Source organism: Mustelus asterias, chromosome 11 (genome assembly GCF_964213995.1).
Source record: "Mustelus asterias chromosome 11, sMusAst1.hap1.1, whole genome shotgun sequence".
Taxonomy (NCBI): domain Eukaryota; kingdom Metazoa; phylum Chordata; class Chondrichthyes; order Carcharhiniformes; family Triakidae; genus Mustelus; species Mustelus asterias.
In genome coordinates, this window is record NC_135811.1 from 47,643,474 (window position 1) to 47,671,405 (window position 27,932).

General features: G+C 43.3%; 1 protein-coding gene across 1 annotated transcript in view; it reads right to left on the reverse strand.

Annotated features, from left to right (window-relative positions):
* hectd2 (HECT domain containing 2) overlaps nt 1-27,932 on the reverse strand; it is a 117,446-nt gene that overhangs the window by 15,538 nt on the left and 73,976 nt on the right. Inside the window, exons 11-18 of the mRNA XM_078222919.1 lie at nt 23,097-23,193; nt 19,309-19,416; nt 14,943-15,075; nt 7,100-7,188; nt 4,472-4,630; nt 3,223-3,297; nt 1,897-1,984; nt 1,340-1,446 (exon numbers count right to left, since the gene is read on the reverse strand). Coding sequence (XP_078079045.1) covers nt 1,340-1,446; nt 1,897-1,984; nt 3,223-3,297; nt 4,472-4,630; nt 7,100-7,188; nt 14,943-15,075; nt 19,309-19,416; nt 23,097-23,193 — 856 coding nt within the window. The remainder of the gene's footprint in view (nt 1-1,339; nt 1,447-1,896; nt 1,985-3,222; nt 3,298-4,471; nt 4,631-7,099; nt 7,189-14,942; nt 15,076-19,308; nt 19,417-23,096; nt 23,194-27,932) is intronic.

Here is a 27,932-nt window from a genome sequence, read left to right on the forward strand (position 1 = left end):
CTAGCAGACAAACCGCTCGACCTTTCTCTTTGCTTCTGATCTTCAAAGACCTCCTACAACTTTAACCGTGCTTTCGAAATCTCTCTTAGTTTCCTCCTCTGTTTGGGTTATCAGAGCTCCTGGAAGATTGGCATGTGATTGGAAAGGTGTCACTGAGTTGCAGGATTTCTGAAGTATTTCAGCAGTAACCATTTTATTTTAGTCGTACTTGGTTCGTATTTCAAAGTACAACTTAGTGATACTAGGGGCCTTTCTGTAACCAACAGGGTGAAGCTTTTCAACAATAGGGGATAAAGGTTATTTTCCGGTTTTTACTAATTTCATCAGCACTCAACACTGCTAGTGTCAGGACAAAACTCCCCCTTCTCTGGCCTAACAACAGCCTTGGTGTCAACATCAAAATGTAATGAAAAAGGCAGGAAAATAGGTGGAATAAATCCCGATGAGCGGTTAAGGTCTGGAATGCATTGTCTGAGAATATGATGGAGGCAAGTTCAATTGAGACTTTCAAACGGAGTTAGACTGTTAGCTGAAAAGGAAGTGTGTGCAGCTTAAGTGTCCAATTAAGCACCCTCACCCGAGGGCCACTCTTGTCCTTGTCCATGACCCAAAATCTTATGGAATTATGGTCGCTAAGCCCAAAATGCTCTCCCCTGAAACATCGATCACCTGACCTGGCTCATTCCCCAATACCAAGTCTAGTATGGCCCCCTCCCTGGTTGGATTGTCAACAAAGTGTATCAGAAAGCCCTCCTGGACACATCTAACAAATTGCTCTCCATCCGAGTCCCTGGCTGTAAGGGAGTCCCAGTCAATATAGAGGAAACTAAAGTCACCCACCACAACTACCCTGCTTTTTTCACACCTTTCCAGTGTCTGACTACACACCTGCTCCTGTCTCCTGGGGACTGTTGGGAAGTCTATAGTACACTCCCAACATTGCGATGTCACCCCTTCCTATTCCTGGGTTCCACCCATAATGCGTTGCTGCAAGATCCCTCCAATGTGTTCTCCCTCAACACAGCTGTGATGTGCTCCCTAATCAGCAGTGCAACCCCTTATGTTTCCCCTTCTGTCCTGTCTAAAACAACGACATCCTGGAACGTTAAGCTGCCAGTCCTGTCCCTCCTTTAACCACGTCTCTGTAATTGCAATAGCATCAAATAATGAAATCCAATTCAAAAACAAGAAACATTTTATGCTTCAGCAGCAATACAATCCTTCATACAGTGGAACATGTTGTGATGCATTGCAATTGTTACCTTGCTCTTGAGACCTTTAAACCAGAGTGGTAAATAACTTTGTATTTTTAACAATTGCCCGTTTGGAAAACACTTACCATTAAAGCATTGGAGGCGCAGACACTGTGAAACCCATAATAGAACGCTGCAAACTGCTTGTATATAGATTTATTGAGAAGAAAATCGACGTAGAGCTGTACATACTCTGTAATAATAAAAATATTCATTATTCAAAAAGCATATTTATTCCTCCCTTCACTTTTAACAAATTGGCGTCTGGTTAAGTTTTTTGAATTATAAAACACATTCAAGAACTTTGCTATTTTATCTCACATTGTTATGTCTAGAAACCTATAACATTTTAAAATTAAATCAATTTGCAGTTTAACTGCACGGACAAACTCAATGATAAAATCATGCTGTCAGCTTCACCCAACATCACTGGCAACAGAATATTCATAATGAAAGAAATGGATCACTGCCCACTGTGACAAGTGATGCTCCTATAATGATTGCAGAAAGCAAAATAAAGCTTTGAGTAATGCATTTAAAATACTTTTTGAGTAAAACTTTGTAAATGTTTTAAACTGTTCAATACGCCTTTGTGTAAACTAGCAACGTGAAGTGTGACTGTTGAACGAGAACCGTCGCTTGCCTTGTCTGTTCTGATTGGTCACAGGGATTTTGTCACCACCTGGTTTGAGGGCGTACGATTTAATAATTCCAAATTCTTCCTGAAATACCTGAAACAAACATAGGGTAAAAACTATGAACCAATAAAACTAAAAATGGATTATCAGTTTCGATTCAAGGACAGGATTGAAAGGTTTGAACATTGAACATATTCATATAGAATGATTTGTTTTAAAGCAGTAGGTAATGATTTTTTTTAAAAATTGCAGTTTCTCTGTAACAATGACAAAGAAGTTTTATACAAACACATGAAATGCCAGAATTTCTGGGCCCACGTCTCTATACGTGTTACAGAAAATATCACATTTTCCTGCGACAGAATAATACCCATTGCAGAATGCTGTAATATTTTAGAATTAGATTGTTCCAGCAGGATTGCAAAACCATTTTTAAAACTAACTGTAGTATCGTGACCTTGTGCTCAACTTCAGATCTCCCATGAGAGTTTGCACGTTCTCCCCGTGTCTGTGAGAGTTTCCTCCGGATGCTCCAGTTTCCTTCCACAGTCCAAAGATGTGCAGGTTAGGTGGATTGGCCATGCTAAATTGACCCTTAGTGTCCAAAAATGTGTAGGTTAAGTGGATTAGTCATGGTAAATGTGCAGGGTTATAGGGATCGGGTGGTGGTGGGGGGGGGGAAGTTGGCTTGGGTAAGATGCTCTTCTGAAGAGTCGGTGCAGACTCGATGGGCCAAATGGCCTCCTTCTGCACTGTAAGGATTCTATCGATAAGAATTTTACAGCATGGTGGGCAGGTGTGGTTGGATGGGGGAGCTTTGGGGCTTGTGGATGCTGCCCTCCTCGTTTACCATGCACCTTTAAAATCTTTCTTAAATATTTATCCACTTTCCTTTATAAAGCTCGTAAAGGATTTGCATTCATCTCTGTCTCTAGCAGAAAATCCCATGTCCTAACCATACCCATTTAAAAAAAAATCTCTTACTCGCTTCTAGATTTATGCACCGTAGTTACTTCATCAGAATATTGCACACTCAATATTAAACTTCTCAACCTACTCCTTTCTAATGAAAAGAGCTCTAGTTACCTGCCACTACTCCCCACTTGCAGCCCATGTATATTTTGAAGTTCATAAATGAACACAGCAAATCTAGTGCTAATAAACATAATTAATAATAAATTTACTGGCACAGGATTACAATTGGTTAAAAGCTCTGATGATTCTGACGTTATAGAATATGGTTTTCATTTAATCATCGGGATTTCAATAATTGGTTGTTCTCTCAATAATAAAAAAGGATGTTTGAAATGAAATTAAAATTAGGAACTTACTTGAAATGTGGAACAAAAGTCTTTCTCAATATTGCCTTTGTAATTTAGAAGTGCCATAAGTCCATGAGCCAATTCCTACAAATTACATGTTTAAATGTTAATAATTTATTTCACAAAGCTCACTCATTAATATTGTCTACAATTCTGTTATAACTTTATGTCAGATTGCCCTTCAGCCAATAGTACAATGGCTTTACTTAGTTCAACAATGGAGCTGTTTCCCAATCAGCAATAGGAGGTCTACTTTTCCGGGAGAATTTATGGTCTTTCTAGGCTCTTTCCCAGATAGGCATTTCCCATTCTAATAGTGTTCTAACAGTGAATGGCCCAACCTCATTCAATGCACGAATTCAAGTCTCAGTTTTATCTGGAAGGTGAACATGAAACTTCTTTTATTGTACACTTAATGCTCCATTCCTATAGCCACTTGAATGCATTAGCTTGTTTTCTTTTACTAAATCCACTCATCAGCTTTCCACCTCCAATGCAGCTGAAACTTCATTTAAGTTGTTCTGGCATTTTTAACATCAATAACCTTGGTAGAAATCTGCACTGGACGAGGAACCAGCCAGAGGAATTGTTAGCTTTGTTTAGGTGCTATGTCTCAGGGGTTAGCACCTACCAGTACTTTTCCCAAATAGTCATACTTCCACCTATGAGCACAGACAGGCCAGCTATTCACAGCCTGCCCTCACCTACTGTTCACTGGACCACTGCATATCAACAGGCAATGAGAACGCCTAGTTTACAGAATTTTTTCCTGCAGAAGGGGATGCTTTTAGGAATTCTGCAAGTAAGCAATGTCATCTTATCTGTGTCTTCATGCTGGTCACAACAGAGAAGTTACCAAAGTTATCTTTCAAATTCTACTCCAAGATACTGTCCAGCTATTGAATCTCTTACTTGTAACAGCATAAACCACATCTCCTTCCATTTGTGCAAATGACCACAACAATGGCTGCCTTCACTACTTTTGAATTACATGACTTTGCCACTAAAAGTTAAAGGAAAAATGCCCTTCTTTACCTGGGCAACATATCCTTCAAATATTTTCGGAAATCTCTCTTGATTCCAATCAGCTCAATGTAACAAATGTTAGAGTTAAGTAACAACAGATTGAGTTTAAGCTGTGTGAACCTTTGTATAAAAAAAATAAGATTGTACAAGTGTAAATGAGCAACAGAAATAATCTTTAAAACCACTGGCCCAATGAAAGATCTTGAACTGTAGATTCTATTAAGAGACCTACTGGCATAAGCTGGCGCAGGTCGTCGAGGGTAAGCGATGCTACTCCAACCGTGGCATTCTGATCACAAGGAACAACAGGAGGGCTCAGCAACTTCTTGTAGCAGGAGGGTGGAAATCGAACATCCAGGGTGATACTATTATACACAGCCAGACCCATCAGCTACACGACGGAAGTGTTAAGGTTAAAGCACAACAGGTGAGTCAGTGCTACCAAAGAAAAATGAAAAGAAATCAAAATTTAAAATTCTCTGGGAATAAATTGCTAACTATAAGAGCAATACTCTACAATTTCACTCGTTCCCTTTTTAGGCCTTGAAGTGAAATGGCTTTGTAGGAGCATATACCTTATCATTAAAGGGTTGCTGTTAATTACTAGCCCTAACTATCTGAGGTAGGTTTATTAGTTTTAACGGCAAAAACAACAATACTTGAAATTCACAGGGCGGCTGACAACAAATTCCTACTTTTACACACCTAACGATGGAGCAAATTGTCCAATGATTCTTAGTGATATATAACTCGTGGCATATCTTTTTCTCCACACAAGTTGCCATTTAAAAAAAAATGCACTTAAAACAATAATGACAGGAATTCTCGGGCCATTCACGCCAGCAGGATTCTCTGGTCCCACTGCGGTTGACGGAGATTTGGCTGAGCGCCAAATTCTCCGTCCTTGCTTGCAGCAGCAGTAGGGTGTCAACGGCCGGGGAATTCTGGCCAATGGGTACATTTAATCATCATTATTTTGCCACCTAATCCTAGACCATTACATTGAAAAACTAGAACTTCTATATGGCAACTCGCCTCGTGATGCTTTGTTATTAGTTCACAACTTGCTGGAACAGGGCATCTCATGGCATGCCCTGTTAGGCAGACTTGTTCCTGTATCCTTTGGCTCAACAATTTCTTGCCCACAAAGTTACAGGAAGTGCAAACTGAAAAGTGTGATGACGACGAACAACCCCTGGGACCTGGAACAATGGGTCAAACAGCGTAAGGCTTCAAACAATGAGATTAAACGCCTGAAAATAAATCAGAGAAGAAATCCAGAAGGAGGGTGAATTGGTGTCGGGGAATTCAAAGTCAAATCAAATGCAGGAAGAAAAAATGAGAGAGAGAAGATAAGCAGTTGGCGGAATTTCTGGTGGGATCTTCCAGTCCCACTATAAGTAAAACCCCCCTCACTCCAGCCCCCTCCGAGGTGGGCTTCCCACCAGCAGGATGAGAGAGCCACACAAAACACCACAGACCTTGGCGCACCGGAAGATCTTGTTGGTGGCCTTTGCAGAGCCACCTCCAAGACCGTAAAAGCTACGGTGGAGGACACGGCCACAAAATCCCACTCATTGAATTAAGAGAGAGACCAAAGAGAGATTCTAACAACTCAAAAGGAAAAGCCAGAAACAAGTTTGAACATTTGAAATTAAAACTTTCAACATTTAACTACCCGAACAAATGAGAACCCTTTAATAGCTCACTGTCTGGGCAAGAGGGGCCGATCACAAGTCACTGGCAATTATTGCATCGTTAAAAAGATTTTCTGTGGCAAACTTTACAGGCAATTACTGCACAAAAGCAGCAACTTCATGAAAATCACAAGGAGGTTAAGCATGAAATATTTTTGTGACACTAAGCACAGAATGATAACCAACTACTTGGGGAGGTTGACAATTCATGGGGTATCTCTTGCTCTGGGTAATTTGCACACAGATAGCAGCATGTGTCTGTTCACAGGCTGGTACCTTTCAGAAAATTCCATTAATTAACATGCAAATATTTTCCAAGATCTGCAGAAACAGATACTTCTCTAAAATCAGAAAAAATGCTCCTCCAAAAGGTAGGATAATTGGCAAGTGATTATTTTAAACTGACAAGCACAAGCGGGCAAGAAATATGAAATAAATTCAGCTCCAACTCCAGCATGTTGCCTTAATTCAAAGGATTAAAACTCCAGAGCAGTTGATGATTTACATTAAGAATCCCATCTTATCTTAAATTGTAACGCTCTGATGCAAAGCAGAACCCCCACGTGACCTCCGTGTTCGCTGTGTTCATCGATGCCCACACAATGAGGATTTGGTGAGTAATGGCTCCCATACTTTTAACTGATTACAGCTCCAGTCCCTATGTGTATTTGAATCTGAATTCAGGGTTTCGAATGCGGATACTTGAGGAGAGAATCCTATTACAGAACACACAATTGACCTTGCTGGTGATGAAAGGAATTTTAGGAGAATAACAGGGCAAGTAGCCAGTAACTATATTCAGTAAGAGCAAAGCTTAAAATCAGTTCCTGACCGGCAGAGTTTATACTGGGTTGTGACACTGCAGAATGTTTTATCGCTCTCCTCTTATCAATGCTCAGAGGCAATTTTGGCAAACTCATGCACACCACTTTGTGTTTAGTATTGGATACTTTTCTGCTGTGGCCTGGTTAATGGATTCAAACCATTTAACACATTTAACTTGTGCTTGTAACTAACGTTTATAAAGAGACTTCTCTCCTTTTCTTATCCCAAAGGGCCTGACAAAATAACCATTTGATTTTGAAGTGCCCTATTCGATACACTTCCTTTGTAACACTTGCCACTGATTGCACAGTGTATTGGCATAAAATTGCAAAGGATACAGCTCCAACCAGTCGAAATTCAGAGTAGCTTCCACATTTAAAGCTGCTGAACCAATGAAACCGGGAATCCCGTTGAAATACAAACATTCCTGTTAAACACAATGAACTGACATTTGTAACACTTTTCAAAAAACATAGGTAACCAGCAATGGTTACATCACCACAGGCTCACACAGAAAACATACCAAGGGACCGCTCAGAGGGCTGAATATTATGGGGGGGGGGGGGGGGGGGGAGAATTGCACTCTCTCTTTCTCCAATGGATCAAGTAAGGGGCATACCCCCCAGGACACACAGAAGCTGCTGGGCCATAGCTGAAGTCACTGGCTGTTCCCCAGAGGAGTGCCCCTCCAACATCATGACAAATTAACTTATCTGCCTTTGATTCTTGCAGTCTGCTTCCTCACATTGGCAAATCCCACCTTGGCTGGTGAGGCTACGGGGTCTCCCATTGCTCCCTCCAGCGTCAGGAGGAGCTCCCTCTGCCCCCACCACCCACCTCATCACTAATTAAATGACAAGCCAGCTCCCTGGCTGGCCATTGGCTGAAGATTTTAAAATCACAGTGCACATGTCTAAAGGGAGCCAGGCACGATCATCATGTGGAACTGGACCCCAATGCCCGCTTTCAAAATGGCTGGGAGCAGAGAGCATGGTGGTGAATTGGCACACCAATTGGCGCACCAAGTTAAATGCAGCCAACCCCTTTCAATTTGGACCCCCACTTGCTTTTTTAAAAATCCATCCTAACATCTTTCATGTACCAAGAGTGTACTTTGCAAATAGTTAACCAGAGTAAACGACAGACATCTTGAGAGGTCCCTTTACAACTCAGCCATTGTTTCTTTCTTGTATGAATTGAGCAGCACTGCTTTGTGGATTGTATATGATGAATGATGGACAGATGCTACAGCACTGTAGAATTCCACTGGGAATACAATGCAAGTGGAAGAATTATTTCACATTCAAACACAAGATTGGTTAATTTACATGTTTTTTTCTCCCTGCTTATCCAACAACCTATGTCTACAGGAACCCTATTAAAAGATTGCATGGAATCATTTTCTGGTCCTTTTCAAAATGGACACACTTTATGCGTTATGTTACTTGGTCTCATACCTTTATGGCAGTATTATCTCGTCTACTGCACCATTTCATGTTGAACTACAGCACAGATTCTGAAATGCCGCCATCGCCTAATCACATCATTATACTAAATCAGCAATACAACATTGAGCATGCCGCTCTGAAGACTTATCTGAAGTCCTGAATTCTCATTAACTGGCTCCGTCATTAAGTTTGATTTGTATTCTATTCTGTGGAGTTTTTATATCTAGTGTGCCATTTTGAAAACCTTATACATATTGGGACAATTGATCAAATAGAGGTGATGTAGTATAAGGGTGTTCAGGTTAATAAGGGGTAATGTGGGACCAGAGAACAGTACCTCCCATGGTGTGATGTAGAGAGTCACTTGATAGTAGACTGTAGAGTCTGGAAGGAGACAGCAATGGAGCCAGCATACATGCAGGGCTGCACCATTGATATGTATAGAGTGATGGGTTACCAGTAAATGGTCTATATTCAACCATACAAGCCTCCAGACCTCTTAATGACACCAACCAACCTTACAACAATTAAAGCATTTGACAAGGGAGATATAGAGAGACCTCTGGTGTTTGGGGAGAGTGGAGTTGCACAGGGAGGTTGGGGGAGACACTGGAAGTGGGATTTTCCGGCTCCGCTCGCCCCAAGGCCAGAAATTCCCGCCGAATGTCAACGGACCTTTGCATGGTCTGCCAAATTTTCTGTCCCGCTCACCATGAGAATCGTTGTGGGTGACAGGAAAATTCAGCCCAGGAAGTCCAGAATTAGGCTGTATAAGTGTGCTGTCAGGAAGCAATTATTCGCATAAAGGCAAGTGAAAATTGGAACTGCCCCAATCCTGCCCCCCTCCAAAAGACTGATGAAGCTACATCCTCAGTGTTCTGAGCACTGACCTTTGTTCTCCGACTAACACATTCTGCTATCCTACCTTTGCCACTATTAGCACACTTCAGTACCTAATGGCACCATTATCACTCCCATTGTCTTACGTCCATGACATCTTTGTCAATTTCTCCTTAGCTCTGACCCATCACTAACTTTCCATTCTGCCCCAACCCCCTTCTCCAAGTAAATAATTCATCACATTTCTATCCCTTTTCAATTCTGTAAAAGGGTCAATGACTCAAAATTTTAACTCCGTTTCTCTCTTCACAGAGTTTATCCAGCATTTTGATTTATTTCGGATGTCCAACATCTGCAGTGTTTTGCTTTTACATAAGCAAATGAATAGTTCTACAAGATAGATTAGAAATGACTGGGCAATTCTCCCATCCCGCTGCACTGCTGTTTTAGCACAGCGGGCTGGGAGATTCAAGCGGCTGCCTAATGAATGCAGCCCTTAATTAGCGGGCCTGGAACTGAAGTTTCCCGGTCTGCTAACATCTCCTGATCGCGCTGGAGTGAAGGAGGGTTGATCGAGGGCCATCAGAGGGACGGGCACCAGGGAGTGCCCCCTTGGCATTGCCCCCTTGGCACCAAGCTGGGCCCCCCGGCACTGCCCAAGGGGCAAAGTGCCAATACTCAGGGGATACCTTGGCACTGCCAAGAGGCAGTGCCAAGGATGCGGGGCCTAATGTGGACAGGGCCTCTGGGGGGGGGGGGGGGGGGGGGGGGGCAATCAGTGAATGTGGAGGGGGGGGAGGGGTGTCCCACTGCCACTCTGCAGTCGGGACTGGAGGTGGTGGGAGGGAGCCAGCGATTGGGGTGGGGAGGGGGGGGTGCGATTGGGAGATCGGGTCTGGCCCGGACATGTCCGGGAGATCAGCGATCAGGCCGTGGGGGGGTCACATGGCCAGTGTTGCGGGGGTCACGGGGCTGGCCAGCAATCGGGAGACCGGCAGTGCGGGGCTGCTGCGTATGCACCGATTTCCACCCTGACAGATCGGAGCATGTGTAGTGGCCCACTCAGCACCATGCTGCTGACCTCTCCAGCGGGGATAGCCCCGCCCACAGCTTGTTAGAGTGATTCACGCGAGTGCACTCTGCAATGCACAGAGTGTGGGAGATTCATTTTTAAACTTCAGCTGAAAAAAAACCAGCATGATTTTCTCCAGTTTACATGCGAATTCGACACTTAGAATTTTTTTGGGGGGAGAATCGCCCCCGACATATCTAAAGTAGATCTTGATTCATGTTGTATCATATATTAGAAATGTTGTACTTGACGGTGTCACTGTAATTATAATATCAGGTGAAACTATAATTATAACATTACGTGACTCAGAACTTGAATATTGCTAAAAAAAGATACATTTCTTGTTGAAGCTTTTCATCTTACACTCATCAGGACATTTGCAAGGAGACAATGAGAAGGAAATTGACAAATTGATACTCTACGAGAAGAAAATGCTGATTGGTTAGCAAGTGGACCCTAATTGGTAGAGGTTCCTGCCTCCCATCTCCTCACCAAGCTGGTCTTCATGGACAGCACTGTGCTGCTGGACCCACAGACCCTTCTGTGTCACCGTCTCAGTTCAGAAATGCATCTGGGATTGAGGAGTACAGGGGTCTCCTTCTCCCCTGGTGCTACACACCACTGACTATCTGGACAGCACTGTATAAGGGACTCATGCAGCCACCATAACAAAGGTCTGAAGTTTGACTGGGGATGGAGTGAGAGGTGAGTGGGAATTGGGGTGGGTGCTAAAGAAGACAAGGGGGGCAATGTGGAAGGAGGATTGTGCAGGGAGGGGGCAAGAAGTAGGGCAAAGTCACACGATGACAGGCAGAAGGGCAAGGAGGTGGATGAGGAAGATGAACAATGGAAGGCAGACTGAGGGGAGGGATACTGGACCCCAACAAGGCTACATGAAATGCTGACAAACAAGGGGATCAATGGGATACCACACTGTTTCAGGAAGGGAGTGGGTGAAGGCTTCCGAGGGTTGGTGGTCCAAGTGGGGCACAGGAGCCTCGCAGATAGGTGATGGGCTCAGGAGGAACGGGGGGGGGGGGGGGGGGGAATTGGTTGCCTTGAGGAAAAGGCTTCTTCTTGAGGTTGCTAGCCTTTTCCCTGTGGGATACAGACATCCTACATAGTGTGGAGATGACAGCTGGGTTGGAGAGAGCGATACAAGTATTTAATGATGGCGCCAGGACCTTTGAACCCATCAGTTGGGGGCGGGTGGATGAATCAGTTGCGGGCTCGCAAGGGAAGTTGGAGAGAAACTCGCCTGTGCATAATGAATGAGATTCCAAGTGCAGAATCTGGCATAGGATCCCACCATTCTGTCCAGCGGGAAAGGCACTGCCGGAACCACCCACCACTGCACTTAATTTCAAAATGGGAGAATTTCGCCCTAAAGGACAAGCCCTCATTCAACTCAGGGTAAAATGTTAAATTTATCTATTAAGGAAAAAAAAATCATTATACTTATTACTTACTGACCGTAGAGATACTTGTTTTGCTCACATTTAATCAATCAACTTGGGTCACTGCAGTTAACTAATTTATCTGATCAGCCAAGCCCTAGTTTTTCTCTCCAGATATGTAACAATATAAGGTGCAGTGCCCTGAAGCACAACACTCTTTCCATGTTTTAGGTGTGGCTTTAGAAATCGCAGTGAGCACAAAGAACAACACTCTTTCTCAGTATGAATATCCATTTATTTGTAACCGAGGGTGACAAATTTGCCAATAGCTCATTCAATAGTATCATTTGTAACATTTTCTATTATCTTAAAGACATATTTAATGTAAACGTTGATCATTGTTCTATCATCAAAAGAAGTGAATAATTTGTAATTGGTTAAGTGAAATCTAAAGCTTCCGCCGATTACATTTTTTTCTATTTCCCAGTCAGCAACTAACACGAGAGGTATCAGAATCGGGCTTTAAATGACAAATAAAATCTGTATCTTAAAAAATACGTTGTAGATTTTGATCGAAATTGGTCCTTAACTATGATTTTTTTTTTAAGTGCAGTGAAAAAGAATGTACCAAATGGAAATATTTACTTAAACTAGATATCCGCTTGCCAAAACTAGCCTCAATGGTAAATCTTCATTCTGGTAGTATGCATAAAGGTGAGGCTTTCTGCCACTAAACTAATTTTTAAAATTGTAAATATAACAAAGTGTTTTAAATGAACAATTCACACTTTCCCACGTGTCTGCTGCCCATGTCCTTCTATGGGGTAGAGGTTGTAGGTTTGGAAGGTGTTGTTGAAGGAGGTTTGATGAGTTGCTGCAGTGCATCTTGCATATGGTACATGCTGCCACTGTGGACTGGTGATGTGGGCAGTGAACGTTTAAGGTGGTTATGGGGTGGTGTTCGAGGGGGCTGATTCATCCTGAATGGTGTTGAGGCTCAAGTATTGTTGGAGCTGCACTCATCCAATCAAGTGGAGACCATTTCATCACACTCCTGACTTGTGCCTTATAAATGGTGGCAGGTCTTTGGAGTCAGAAGGTGCATTACTTGCCACAGAATTCCCAGCCTCTCACCTGCCCTGTAGCCACAGTATGTATATGATTGGTCCAGTTCAGATTCTCATTAATGGTAAGCCCCAGCATGTTGTTGATGGGTGAATCTGCGATGTTAGTGTTGTTGAATGTCCAGATGGTTGATTGTCTTTTGGTGAAAATGGTCATTGCCTGGCACTTGTGTGACATGAATGTAACTTGCCACTTATCAGCCCAATCCTGAATATCGTCCGGGTTGTGCTGCACATGGGCACAGACTGCTTCAGCTTCTGAGGAGTCATAAATGGTCCCAAACATTGTGCAACCAGAGCATGCCCATATCTGACCTTATGATGAAAGGGAAGTCATTAATGAAGCAGTTGAAGGTGACTGGGCCAATGACACTACACTGAGCAACTTCTGTGGCAATGTCATTGGAAAAATGAAATGTCAGGGACTGGAAAGAACCACCTGAGGATTCCCAAAGTTGAAAGATTACCATTCTCCGTCACAGATCACAATCACATTTTTGACCAAAGGAGCTATTTAGTTTGTTGTAGAATCTGTCGACCCTTTCCGGCTGCATCACTTCATCATGTAGTTTCTTCATTCACCGTACATTGTCTCTCTTCATTTTTCATGTTCTGAGTTTTGTAATAATGTGAAATAATTTATTTGGATCAGTTTATTAACCGCTTTGAAAATTCTCCATTGCGATTTTTCTCCCAAATGAACATTCACAACTTATTTAACCTCCTCTTCTTGTAGCTGATGATCTTAGTTCCAGCATGGGACTCAGACTTTTCTCCTATTTTTCCTCTCCAGACACTCCATATTGAGATGAACTCGTGCTTATTATGAAGTCTGGGACGTATGATCTATCCTTAGGCTATACACCCAAGATCTTGTCATTTTATTGTTCTTGTACGCTCTATGATAGTTTCAAAGATTTACCGAACAGTGCCCTACCCCATCAAATCCCTTTTATATTCCAATTCTTAATTCTACAAATCCAATCCTATCATTTAAAAAGATACTATTGATTAACTTGTAAGATATACCAAGCCAGTATCATCAGTCGATGATACAACCTTGCAAAGACCCAGCCCTAGCAATGTTGCCTCAGGAGAGGCAAAAGAAGTCAGGAAAAATAAACTGTGGCCAATTCAGGAAATGTAATAAATTGTTTCTGCTAAACAAAGCAGGAAAGGTTACTCCTAACTTCTAAAGGTTACTTATCTGAGAAGGTGTATTTTAGCTCATTGACCCACAGTTACCAAGATGCGGAAGAGGCTGCCATCTGCTGCAACATTGCTGAATTCAGACAGTGTCAGCTTGGGCAGCTTGACACATAGCGAAAGGAAGCTTCATACAACTGTTACCATTTCTAATTAACCCAGTATGTTTCTTGGCCAGTAGGTCAAGAAACAAAGATCAGGAGTGTCCCCTTTGTAGAAGGACACAATTAATAAATAAAACAAAATAAACCTGTAAAGTTAAATAATATTACCAACATCCACAATGGTCTCTAGTCCCCGCAGTGCCCTCCAATCACAAGGTCTCAAGTTTATCTGTGGGCTTCTCCAAGGCATGGACAAGGCCATGGAGGAGAGAATCATAGAATCCCTACTGTGCAGAAGAGACCATTTGGCCCACTGAGTCCGCACTGACTCTCTGCAGAGTATCTTATCCAGGCCCTCTCCTCTATCCTATCCCAGTAACTCCACACATTTACCATGGCTAATTCATCTAACCTAAACATCGTGGGACACTAAGAGGCAACTTAGCATGGCCAATCCCTCTAATCTGCACATTTTTGGACTTTGGGAGGAAACTGGCGCATCTGGAGCAAACCCACACAGACATTGGGAGAATGTGCAAACTTCATACAGACAGTCACCCAAGGCTGGAATTGAACCCGGGTCCCTGGAGCTGTGAGGCAGCAGTGCTAACCACTGTGCCACCATGTAGGCAGCCAAAGCCACCGCCCACTCAGGCTATGTCAAACCTGGATCTGTAAGGTCCGGGGGCAGACCCACGAGGCGGCCGTTCAACTGGCCCAGCCAGCCAAACCCCAAGCACTCCCCCGCATGAACAAAGTTCACGAACGTGTGATTGAAGTGGAAATGGGGGCAGCTGGTTCAAATAGTGGTCCCGCTGAATATGAAGGGAGACAAATTTAATTCTGAGACAACAGAGCATCAACTTTACTCAAGACCATGTGGGATGGAGAATTGGAAAATCAAATTACCTCACCATTTCCACTTACTCCCAATCAGAAATTCTTTCAGAAAAACTGATTTTAATCAATTTTATTATTTTTAAGCCTTACCGTAATCAGGTTGGAAGATCTGTCGAATAAGCAGAAGAAACCACTCTTTTGTGAGACCACCCATGTCTAATCCAGCTTCTCCAACAAAGGTGACTTTCAACTTTTTTTTTAAATCTGCCCTTTTCTTGGTTAACTGTAATGTATAGAGGTGGACACAGTAAGAGTTTTAACAACACCAGGTTAAAGTCCAACAGGTTTATTTGGTACCAAATGCCACATCGTGTATAGAGGTGCCCAGAGTGCAGATGAGATACAGAACATAAAAAGAAAATGACACATTAAATTAAAGACTTACTGAATGTGAAATAGAAAACATGACCTTGATATAGAATCATAGAAACCCTACAGTGCAGAAGGAGGCCATTCGGCCCATCGAGTCTGCACCGACCACAATCCCACCCAGGCCCTACCCCCACATATTTACCCGCTAATCCCTCTAACCTACGCATCCCAGGACTCTAAGGGGCAATTTTTAACCTGGCCAATCAACCTAACCCGCACATCTTTGGACTGTGGGAGGAAACCGGAGCACCCGGAGTAAACCCACGCAGACACGAGGAGAATGTGCAAACTCCACACAGACAGTGACCCGAGCCGGGAATCGAACCCGGGATCCTGGAGCTGTGAAGCAGCAGTGCTAACCACTGTGCTACCGTGCCGCCCTTTGAATAATTTGTTAAGCTTTATGCTGTCATTTTTATATGAAATCGCAGCAAGGTTTGCTGTTTGTAGCTGTTAAAATAGTCAGTTGGTCAATAAGACCACAGCTGGAGTGGCATTTCCAACAGGTCATGGCAATCAAAGCAGTTATGCAGAATGCCATTTGTACTTATCATCAGCAATTAGACCCTTTGTTTTATTCATTCCTTAAAGGTGTTAGTTAGTCTGGCTGGAAAATAGCTAACCAACTGCCATAGGCTGCATCTGCAATGAAGTGCGCAAGGAACGTGCGGCCTTCAATAACTTGCTCCTCAACTACTTGTTCTCCAACCACCCCCCTGCCCTCCCACTAACCCAACCCCGCAATACCAATGCAGCTTCAATTTACAACTACACTCAAGTGTGACTCGTGTGTGCAATGCCATAGGAGATTAATTAGTATAGAGTGATCTAGAGAGATGATAGAAAACTGTATATTACTTATCCAGGATTGTGCTTGGTGTCACCATATTCTCGTATATAATCTTATGTGCAATTCAAATTTATAACTCTTTTTTATAATGAAAGAAAGATATTATTGAAACATGCATGATACAGTACATTTATTAAATTAATATTGTTCGAAGTTACATTGTGTCTGTGGCCAAATTGACTTCTTTAATAATGGATATAATTGATGTCTGCCATGATGATGTGCTAGAACAACAAAAGATAGAAATACAGTTTGCTCTATTCATTTTAGCTAATTTATCAAGAAAGGTCCCACAGATGTCCACCTTCCAATCACCGTTTCCTAAATGAATCTAGCATCTTTGCTTTAACTACTGTACTTCTGAATTCATTCCATGTGTTGACCACTCTCCTGTGAAAATCTTTTAGATGTCAGAACTTATTCTCTCTTGGACTAGTTTGAACCTTTATATCTCTGTCCTTTTGATGTGAGTTACGTTTCAGATAGTTTTCCAGATCAATTTTTATGGTGTTTTCAGATTCAGTCAAGGTGCCTTTCAAAGCTGAAAAACCCCCAAGTCTCTTTGGTCTTTTCTTGGTAATCAAATTGGAGTAACCAGAACATTAAATGGATTGCAAAGCATCATGGCATAAACAGTCATTCAATCGACAAAGAGAATTTATGGAACATATGGCATTCCACACATTCTAGTGTCCAACAATGGGTTGCACTTTCCTACCGAGTTATTCCAAAATTTTGCAAAGGAATAAAATTCATTCATGTAACCAGTTCACTCCCTTATCCTCCAGCAAAGAGGCTGAGAGGGGTGTACGAATCAAAGATTTGCTGAAGACCTTTAGCTTGCTCTTGAGTTATCGATTCTTACCACCACAGAATATTTTCTCTCCATTAAAGTTATGAACGGGACGGAAGGAGTCGAGAACAGAACTTCCATCTCTGACACAGAAACTTAAACCCAATATCACCACGAACGACCACAAGATGGTGAAATGACTCGAGGAAGATCAGAGAAACAACCAGGCTGGTAACATTAACCATAGGCACAAGAGAACATGAGTTACCAGTGCTGAAGCCCAAGGAGAGAGTATGGGCATAGACTCAACAGAGAGAAGGTACAATCATTGAAAGAGCGCCACAGCCGAGATCATACAGGACTGATACAGACCAGGGCACCATAAGGAGAAACCACAGCAAGTTAATATCCTTGGAAAGAAAGCCAGTCAAAACTTGGGCTTACTACTCAAATACTGAAGAGAAAAGAAGGAGGAAACCAAGCCTCTACAGCTACCCAAGAGAATTAAGGACACTCACACCGACAGAAGGGAGATTACAGAATATCTTCGAGATCAGAACCAAATCAGGAAGGTTGGTCAAGGCACTTCAGAGATGAACCCTGTAAACTCCAAGACTTTGGAGGGATGTAGAGGATGTAAATATGATGGGGAACTGGGGTGGAGATGTAGGATAAAAGATTAACATCAGAAACACATGATGCTGATGTAATGATGATGCAACACAACATGATTGAGTGACAGAGATCTGGAGGGAGCAGAAATTCCAAAATCGTGCAGAGGTCCCAGTGTTTACATAATAGCTGTAAATAAAGAACATGGTTTTAACAAACTACTGTCTCAAACAGCTTACTTTGGGAGAACAGGCAAGCCCCAAAGAACCCCATCTAGACCCCGGCCAGACAATGAAACCATAAGTTTCAAAAATGACATGACTGAAGATTTAAGGATATCGTACAGTATGTAATGTCCTGGTACTACTGGGGTTTTGGGCATGCCATCTGCATGTTTGGAGTGGAGTACCTTGGATGGTGACATATGATGGATATCCTGGAAATGTTTTGGTAAGCATGGACAAAAAGGACACATACCATGGAATAACCTTTTTGATGGTTTACCTTTGGTTACCTCCCACAGGAAATATGAATAATTTGCAGAGTCTGTACCAAAGAAATCAACCTTCTGAAAAGAAAATCCCCCTACTTATACAACAACATATATCCATATAGCACCTTTAACATAATGAAATGTCTCAAGATGTTTCACAGTAGTATTATAAAACAAAGTATGACACCGAGTCATATAGAAGAGACATCCAGTCAGATAACCAAAAAGTTGGTCAAAGGGATAGCTTTTAAGAAGTGCCTTGAAGGAGAAAAGCGAGGTGGAGAGGTCTAGGGTGGAAATTGCAGAGGTTGGGGCCGAGATAACTGAAGGCATGGTGACCAATGGTAGAGCAATTAAAATTGGGGATGCACAAGAGGCCAGAATAAAAGGAAAGGAGATACCTTGGAGGGTTGTTGGGCTGGAGGAGATTAAAGAGAGAGGGAGCCCGTGTAAAACATAAATGAGAATTTTACAAATCAAAATGTTGCTTGACTGGGAATCAATGTAGGTTAGCAAGAAAATGGGTGATGGGGAATGGAGCTTGGTGTGAGTTAAGACCTGGGCAGCAGAATTTAAATAATTCCAGCACTGAAATCAGGCCAAAAGGACAATACTTTACCAGGTGACTGACTCCTTTATTTTAGTTTTTGCCAATGTCATGTCCAACAGTCAAAAGACCAGCTTATGTCAATAGTATTTCTTCACGGAGGATAACAAGATATAATAACATGGCCGTCAATGTTCCTACCCCAGTATAATTCTGCCTCATATTTGAGAAGGTACTGGAAGAAATAAACTCAATTTAAGAGCCAAATGGTGAAGAAAACTTAGGTCCAAATAAACAGTTCTGATGAATTAAAAGCATACTTAGACTGTACATGAACTGAAATCACATCTCACCAGCAGGGCTCTGAAGTTTATCTCCCACTCTAACACTCCCATGTTAAACAAAATTACATTTTACAACATTAGAGAATGTGATGGACCCAGTAAATAATCCACATCCTACATCAAACACATGATGAGCAGTAAATTGTTATTCTGAAATATAAACAGAAGAAGTTTCTAAGTAGGTCTGGCAGCATCAGGCTTGATGGGCCAAATGGCCTCAGTCTGCACTATAGGGATTCTATGATTCTATAACAGCTAGTGCTGCTCTGCAAAAGTAATTTACCATATAAAATGATAGTTTGGAAGATACTTTCACAAAATAAATTACCGAATAGCAATATTTAACTGTCATAATTGTTTATTACAGTCCTGAAAAAGCAGAAAGGGCACATTTATTTAAATAATTACAATGAGTCAGTTTTTAAAATGAAAGAATTCACGTTACCTCATCCAGTGAGTCGTTAACCAAATGCAATCGTCTCACTCTAATGTTTAGAAAAAGCATGTTCATGTCTGGCTTTTGCCTACGGGACACTTTATCAACCAAGCTTTGCTATACAGGAAAGAAAAGACAGGATACTGACTGTAGAGTACTGAATTTAAACATTTGCCAGTGCAATAAACACAACAGGACATAACTTAGATTTTTCTTTTTTGACACAAGGTAGAGAGAAGCAGTGCTAGGAAATTGAACTTTTTCCATTAACAGCCTCAAGCAGTCCAATAACACATGACATTTTAAAAAATTGCTTAAAGCTTCCTGAACGACACGTGTTTATTTTTTTTAAACCAATTGTTGTCTATTGAGAGTACTTTTAAAGTTTATTTATTAGAGTCACAGGTAGGCTTACATTAACAACGCAATAATGTCACTGTGAAAATCCCCTAGCCGCTACACTCCAGCACCTGTTTGGGTACTGAGGGAGAATTTAGCATGGTCAATGCACGTAACCAGCACATCTTTCGGACTGTGGGAGGAAAACGGAGTACCTGGAGGAAACCCACGCAGACACAGGGTGAACGTGCAATCTCCACACAGACAGTCATCCAAGCTGGGAATTGAACCTGGGTCTCTGGCACTGTGAGGCAGCAGTGCTAACCACTGTGCCACCGCGCTGCCCCTCATCTGTTTCACAACACTGTCACACAAGGTTTATTTTTTATTCATTCGTGGGACATGGGTGTCGCCGGCTGGCCAGCATTTATTGCTCATTCCAAGTTGCCCTTGAGGAAGTGGTGGTGAGCTGCCTTCTTGGAATGCTGCAGTCCACGTGACCCACAATGCCATTAGGAAGGGAATTCCAGGATTTTGACCCAGCCACTGCGAAGAAATGGCGATATATTTCCAAGTAAGATTTTTAACAACACCAGGTTACCCCAGTCCACATCATGATATATTTCCAAGTCAGGATGGTGAGTGGCTTGGAGGGGAACTTGCAGGTGGTGATATTCCCATTTATCTGCTGCCCTTGTCCTTCTAAATGGAAGTGGTCATGGGTTTGGAATGTGCTGTCTCAGGGTCTTTGATGAATTGTTCATGTCCGCTGGAAAAGCAGATTGAGAATGCCCAATCCCAAATCCATCGTACACAGGAAATGCTCCACCTAGCAGGTCCTGCCAGGTACTGACTAAAAACTTACCCAGGAAGGATGCCAAGTTCAAAGAGCAGCTGATACTGAAATTTGAACTTTAACTTGTAACCAATAGATAGAAAAAGAAATACAAAGGATAACAATGCATTGCTAAAAAAACAAACTTCCTACCATAAGAAATAGGAACAAGACTAGGCCTTTTGGCCCCTCCAACCGCCTCCGCCATTCAATAGGATCATGGCTGATCCGACATTCCTCATGTCCACTTCCCTCGTAACCCTCAAATCTATCTCAGCCTTAAATATACACAAGGACTCTTCTCCCACAGCTCTCTGTGGCAAGGAGTTCCAAAAGCCCACAACCCTCTTGAGAGAAGATATTCCTCCTCTTCTCAGTATTAAATTGGCCCCCCTTTATTCTGAGACTATGCCCTCTGGTCCTAGACTCTCTCATGAGGGGAAACATCCTCTCAGCATTTACCCCGTCAAGTTCCTTAAGAACCCTATGGGCCCGATTTTACCATTTTGATTCTAAGTGCTGAAACTGGGAGTGTTTCAGATCCGACTTTTAGACCCGTTCTCCGGCACCCCCACATGCACTCTGCCTGCAAAAATATCAGCAATTCCGAATCGCGCTGCACAAGCCTGTGGACGGGGCTTAACGCACCCGAAACCCTGCAGCTCCGATCAGAGCCTTCAGCTGTGCATGCACAGTAAAAAAAAAATTGAAAAGGGCTCCACTGCCACATCGCTCCCGGGCCAGATAATGCCTCCCCCTGGCCCCCACAGACATTGCTCCACCCCCACAACATAACTGACCCCATTATCCCCCCACCCTCCTGCTACCCAGACCGATCGTGGCCCCTGCTCCCTCACCAATCACATGCAGAGTGGCAGCGGACACCCCCCCTTCCCCACCACCGATCGCATGCGGAGTGGCAGTGGACCCTCCTGCACACCCCATCAGAGAGTGATCTGGCCCGCCTCCCTCCCCCCCCCCCCCAACCGATCTTAGTCAGAGAGCCACCGGAAGCTCTGAACCTACCTCGTCAGAAGCTGGAGCGCCTGAATCAGACCTTTGCGGACCATGTCTGTTTCGCGCCAAGTCTGAACGGGCGAACGCGGTGGTAAAGACAAATGTGCCGGTAAGTTTGGGCGTGCAGCCCATTAGGTCAATTTAAATTACACTCTGTTCTTTTGTTCTCCTTTCCAAAATGAACAATTTCACATTTTCTCACATTATACCCCATTTGTCAACTTTTTGCCCACTTACTTCAAGTATCAATATCTCTTTATAAGCTGTTTCTGGCTCTCTTGCAACTTGCCTTTCCATCTATTTTCATGTCTTCTGCAAATTTGGCTAAAGTACATTTGCTTCCTTCCTCCAAATCATTAATATATATTGTGAACAGTTGCAGTCTCAGCATTGATCCCTGTGGAACCCCACTAGTCACCATGAAAAAAAAACCCTTATCCCCACTCACTGTTTCCTGTCCATTAGAGAATTCTATCCTTGCTAATATACTACCTCCAACTCCATGGGCTCTTATCTTATGGCTTAATCTTTTGTGAGGTACCTTGTCAAATGCCTCTGGAAGTCCAAAATAAAACACATCTATTGGATCCCCTCTGTCCACTCTGATTGAGATTTCCTCAAAAAACTGATTTGAGCACTTTTACAATAAGTGTTACGCTAATCGGCCTATAGTTTCCCACTTTTTGCCTCCCTTCCTTCTTCAATTGGGGTGTCACATTGGCAGCTTTCCAATCCTCAGGTACCTCTACAGAATCCAAGACCTTTTGGAAAATTACAGCCAGTGCATATACTATCTCTGTAGCTACTTCTTTTAGGATCTTAGGATGCGGGTCAGGGGATTTATCTGCCTTTAGCCCCATTAGTTTGTCTAATACTACTTCTCCAGTGATGGTTCTTAATTCCTTCCCCGTATTAGTATTAATGGGATGCTCGAAGTATCTTCCACCGTAAAGACTGATGCACAGATGGCACAGTGGTTAGCACTGCTGCCTCACAGCTCCAGGGACCCAGGTTCAATTCCAGCCTTGGGTGACTGTCTGAATGGAGTTTGCACATTCTATCTGTGTCTGCATGGGTTTCCTCTGGGTATCTGGTTTCCTCCCACACTCCAAAGATGTGCAGGATTGTCTAAGTTGCCCCTTAATGTCCCAAGATGTGGTGAGATGGATTAGCCGTGGGAAATGTGTCGAGTTACAGGGATAGGGTGATGGATAGGGCCTGGCTAAAATACTCTGCCAGAGAATCAGTGCAGACTCAATGGGCTGAATGGCCTCCTTCTGCACAGATGATTCTATGAAAATATATATCTAACTCCTCTGCCATTTCCTTGTTGCCCATAAGTATCCAGATTCATTTTGAAGAGGCGTATGTTCACTGTGGCCTCTCTGTTTTTATATGTTTAAAGAAGCTCCCTATATATATGTATATATATATATAGTTTTTATATTCCTTGCTAGTTTGCCCTTGTAGTTTCTCTCTCTTTATTATCTTTTTGGTCCTCATTTGTTGGATTCTGAATTTATCCCAGTCTGCGGCCACATAGACAGTCTAATATCCAACATTCACTGAAGTTCGTTTCCATAAAAGTCACCAAATATTCACTTACCCTAGCCACTGTGATCATCTGTTGCTCAGAGTCCCTCTGGATAATAATTTTCTTTGCTGCTAAGGAGAGAATGAAAGGAAACTGGCAGAAGGAAAACCTATAATTCAATAAAAAGAAATCCTCAAAGTATATAGGTACCTGAATTAGTAGCTCAATACTGTTACAACTGATGCAGGACTTGTAATTATGTCAGACCTTTCAAAGGCAGCTATACCACAGGGCAACGCATGCCCAGTTGTGAAGCAGTCCAACATGCAGGTGAGTACAACGGTGAGCCAGGAAACACTCAGTGAAATGAAAGAAAGTCTTTTGTCACCCCAAGATTCATGTTACAGCCAATTAAGTACCTTTGAAGTGTATTCACTGTTGTAATGAAGAAAATGCAGCAGCCAATTTCAGAGTGAGCTCCCATTAGAACATAGAACATAGAACAGTACAGCACAGAACAGGCCCGTCGGCCCACGATGTTGTGCCGAGCTTTATCTGAAACCAAGATCAAGCTATCCCACTCCCGATCATCCTGGTGTGCTCCATGTGCCTATCCAATAACCGCTTAAATATTCCTAAAGTGTCTGACTCCACTATCACTGCAGGCAGTCCATTCCACACCCCAACCACTCTCTGCATAAAGAACCTACCTCTGATATCCTTCCTATATCTCCCACCATGAACCCTATAGTTATTGGCAGTTTCATCATGCCTGGATGATCTGTTTTTGTGATGTCGATTGAGGGATAAATATTGGTCAGCCTGGCCAGGATAACTCTGTTGCTCTTCTTTAAAATAATGTCACAGGATCTTTAACACTCACCAGAGACAGCAGATTTGGTTTAATGTCTCAGCTAAAAGATGGTACCTACAATAGTGCAGCACACCCACAGTACTGCATTGGAGCATCAGCTGAGACATTGCTGCTCAAGTCTCGGTAGTTGAGTCAGAAGAGAGTGTGCTACCAAACGAGCCATAGCCTTATAACCAGATATTGATAACTATCTAGGTCAACGTGCACTCAGCATAAACGGTCACATTAAGTCGCGTTCACAGTTAGGAAAGCCCACCAACACCTCTACTTTCTCAGGAGGTTCAGGAAATTCTGCATGTCTGCTACAATACTCACCAATTTTTACAAATGCACCATAGAAAACACCCTTTCCGGATGTATCACAACTTGGTATGGCTCCTGCTCTGACCAAGACCGCAAGAAACTACAAAGGGTTGTGAACGTAGCCCAGCTCATCATGCAATCAGTATCTCATCCATTGGCTCCGTTCACACTTCCCGCTGCCTCAGAAAAGCAGCCAGCATAATCGAGGACCCCACGCACCCAGGATATATTCTCTTCCACCTTCTTTCATTGGGTATATGATACAAAAGTCTGAAAACATGTACCAACTGACTCAAGAACAGCTTCTTCCCTGCTGCCAGACTTTTGAATGGACCTACCTTATATTAAGCTGATCTTCCTCTACACCCAATCTGTAACTGCAACACTCTATTCTGCACCCTATCCTTTTCCTTCCCCCTTATGTACTCTATGAATGCTATGCTTTGTCTGTATAGCGCGCAAGAAACAATACTTTCACGGTATCCCAATACATGTGACAATAATAAATCAAATTAGGTGGACCGAAAACCAAATAAGGTGAGAAGCGGACCATGCAAGCAGGCTTTTGGGCAGAGATACTCATGATAAATATATTTGTACTGGATGGAGAAGTAGGTGGCATGCAGGTACTTAGGCCAAATGACACAATAGCTGGGTCAAGATGCAGACAGGACAGCTAGGTGGGTAAGCGGCAACCCAATGGGGCTGATTCAGTAGGTGCAGGGGTACGCTGAGTGGAAGTGGGGTGGAGAATCAGAGATTCCACAACCAGTAGAAGTAGTCTACTCAATCACTTGTCACACCTCACTCTCCAGTTCACCTGAATCATTCTCATCTGAAGCTCCCCACACCCATAATTTTCTTATCAGGTGTTGAGGAGTCTGGCTCTGTGATTCCCAGTTATGATCACAGATAATGAAAGGACTGTGGGTGAAGTGTTACTCGGGTGGTACACACAGCACAGAGTGCTGCATGGTGCTGGAGGTAGATGCAGAAGAGATGCAAGGCAATTATAGATCACTTTCAATTGCAGTACATGTTCAATATCAGTAAATAACCTGGTCTGGACAATTAGGCAGATTTATTCTGAAAATAAATATATATTCGTTGCATTAAATTGTACGGTTCAAACAGTTACATCACAATGAAGCAATGTTATAACCTAAAAACTCCCCATTTGTAAACCATAAAAATCCTTGGTTTAAATACAGATATCACAACTTGTAACTTCAGAAGGTGCAATGCAATTCTGAGGTTGACCATAACCCGTCGGTGTTCAAAGATTATGCTGAGGAGTATATCACGTATGAAAATCTGATGACAAACATGGTGCGGCACGGTGGCACAGTGGTTAATGCTGTTGCCTCACAGCGTCAGGGACCCGGGTTCAATTCCAGCCTCAGGTTGCTGACTGTGTGGAGTTTGCACGTTCTCCCAGTGTCCGTGTGGGTTTCCTCCGGGTGCTCCGGTTACCTCCCAAAGTCCAAAGATGTGTGGGGTAGGTGGATTGGCCATGCTAAATTGCCCCTTAGTGTCAGGGGGATTGGCAGGGTAAATAGAAGGGGTTATCAGGATAGGGCCTGGGTAGGATTGTTGTCGGTGCAGGCTCGGTGGGTCGAATGGCCTCCTTCTGCACTGTAGAGATACTATAAACATGTCTATAACTATAAATGTACTGTAAATATGCCTCGCAATGTATCTAATCTGCTCCAGGGGGCACTCTTACGCCATATTTGAAAAAATAAGAGATCATTCTTCAATTCTGGATTAAATGCAGCAAGATGGGGTACAAAGGTAACCTTCTACTTCCCAACAGCCACAATTTCAAGTGAATTCAAAATACGTTGATCTTGAAATGTCAGTTATAAATACACCAAAAGCTATTTCATTCATAACCTTCCAAAATTATAACTTTTCTGTGCTTTACACAACTTTGGTGAGATATTTGACCTTGAATTGAGCTTCTGACCACATATTTATAACATCACGAAGGCTGTCTATTTCTACGATCATAGAAGCAAGATCTAGCCATTCGGCCCCTCCAGCCTGGTCCGCCATTCAGTTAGATTATGGCTGATCTTCTACCTCAGCTCCATTTTCCTGCACATCCCCCATATCCTCTAATGTCTAGAGACCTACTGAGCTCCCACATTCTTCTGGGGTAGAGTATTCTGAAGATTCACCACCCTCTGAGTGAAGAGACACCTCCTCACCTCAATCCTAAATGGCTTACCTTTTGTTCTGAGATTTAATTCTAGGCCACCCCAAACCCCCGCTGCCGGGGGAAACCTCCTTCCCTCATCTACCTTGTTGTCCCCTAACATTGCCCGACTCTGGCCCTGCCTCGGCTCATCTGCTGCTGAAACCCTCATTCCTACCTTTGTTACTTTTAGGCTCAACTGCTCCAATGCCTCCTGCTGGTTCCCCACAATCTACCCTCTGTAACGTGAGAATGGCTCTCCTCCTCTCCTAACTCGCTTCAAGTCATGTTACTTCACCACATGTGCTTGAAGACCTATATCGGCTCCCGGTCAGTCATAGAATCATTGAAACCCTACAGTGCAGAAGGACGCCATTCAGCCCAGGGGATCTGCACCAACAACAATCCCACCTAGGCCCTACCCCCATAACCCCACATATTTACCTCGCTAATCCCTCTAACCTACTCATCCTGGGGCACTAAGGGTCAATTTAGCATGGCCAATCCACCTAACCCACACATCTTTGGACTGTGGGAAGAAACTGGAGCACCTGGAGGAAACCCACGCTGGCACAGGGAGAATGTACAAACTCCACACAGAAAGTCACCCAAGGCCGGAATTGAACCCGGGTCCCCGAGGCAACAGTGCTAACCACAGTGCCGCCTCAATTTTAAAATACTCATCCCGGTTTTCAAATCCTTCTTTGGCCTCGCTCCGCCCCATTTCTGTTAACCTCCTCCGACCCCACAACCCTCCAAGATTTCTCTGCTCCTTCCTTGGGTCTTTCACTGGAACATCGCCAATTTTAATTGCTTCGTCGCTGGTGGCTGTGCCTTCAGCTGCCTCGGCCCAAGCTCTGGAATTCCCTCCTTAAACATTGCCATCTCCCCTCCCTCTCTTTTCAAGTCACTCCTTAAAACCTGCCCCTTTGGCCATCCAACCCAACTGCTTTTAGAACAAAGAACAAAGAACAGTACAGCACAGGAAACAGGCCCTTCGGCCCTCCAAGCCTGTGCCGCTCCTTGGTCCAACTAGACCAATCGTTTGTATCCCTCCATTCCCAGGCTGCTCATGTGACTATCCAGGTAAGTCTTAAACGATGTCAGCGTGCCTGCCTCCACCACCCTACTTGGCAGCGCATTCCAGGCCCCCACCACCCTCTGTGTAAAAAACGTCCCTCTGATGTCTGAGTTATACTTCACCCCTCTCAGCTTGAGCCCGTGACCCCTCGTGATCGTCACCTCCGACCTGGGAAAAAGCTTCCCACTGTTCACCCTATCTATACCCTTCATAATCTTGTATACCTCTATTAGATCTCCCCTCATTCTCCGTCTCTCCAAGGAGAACAACCCCAGTCTACCCAATCTCTCCTCATAGCTAAGACCCTCCATACCAGGCAACATCCTGGTAAACCTTCTCTGCACTCTCTCCAATGCCTCCACGTCCTTCTGGTAGTGCGGCGACCAGAACTGGACGCAGTACTCCAAATGTGGCCTAACCAGCGTTCTATACAGCTGCATCATCAGACTC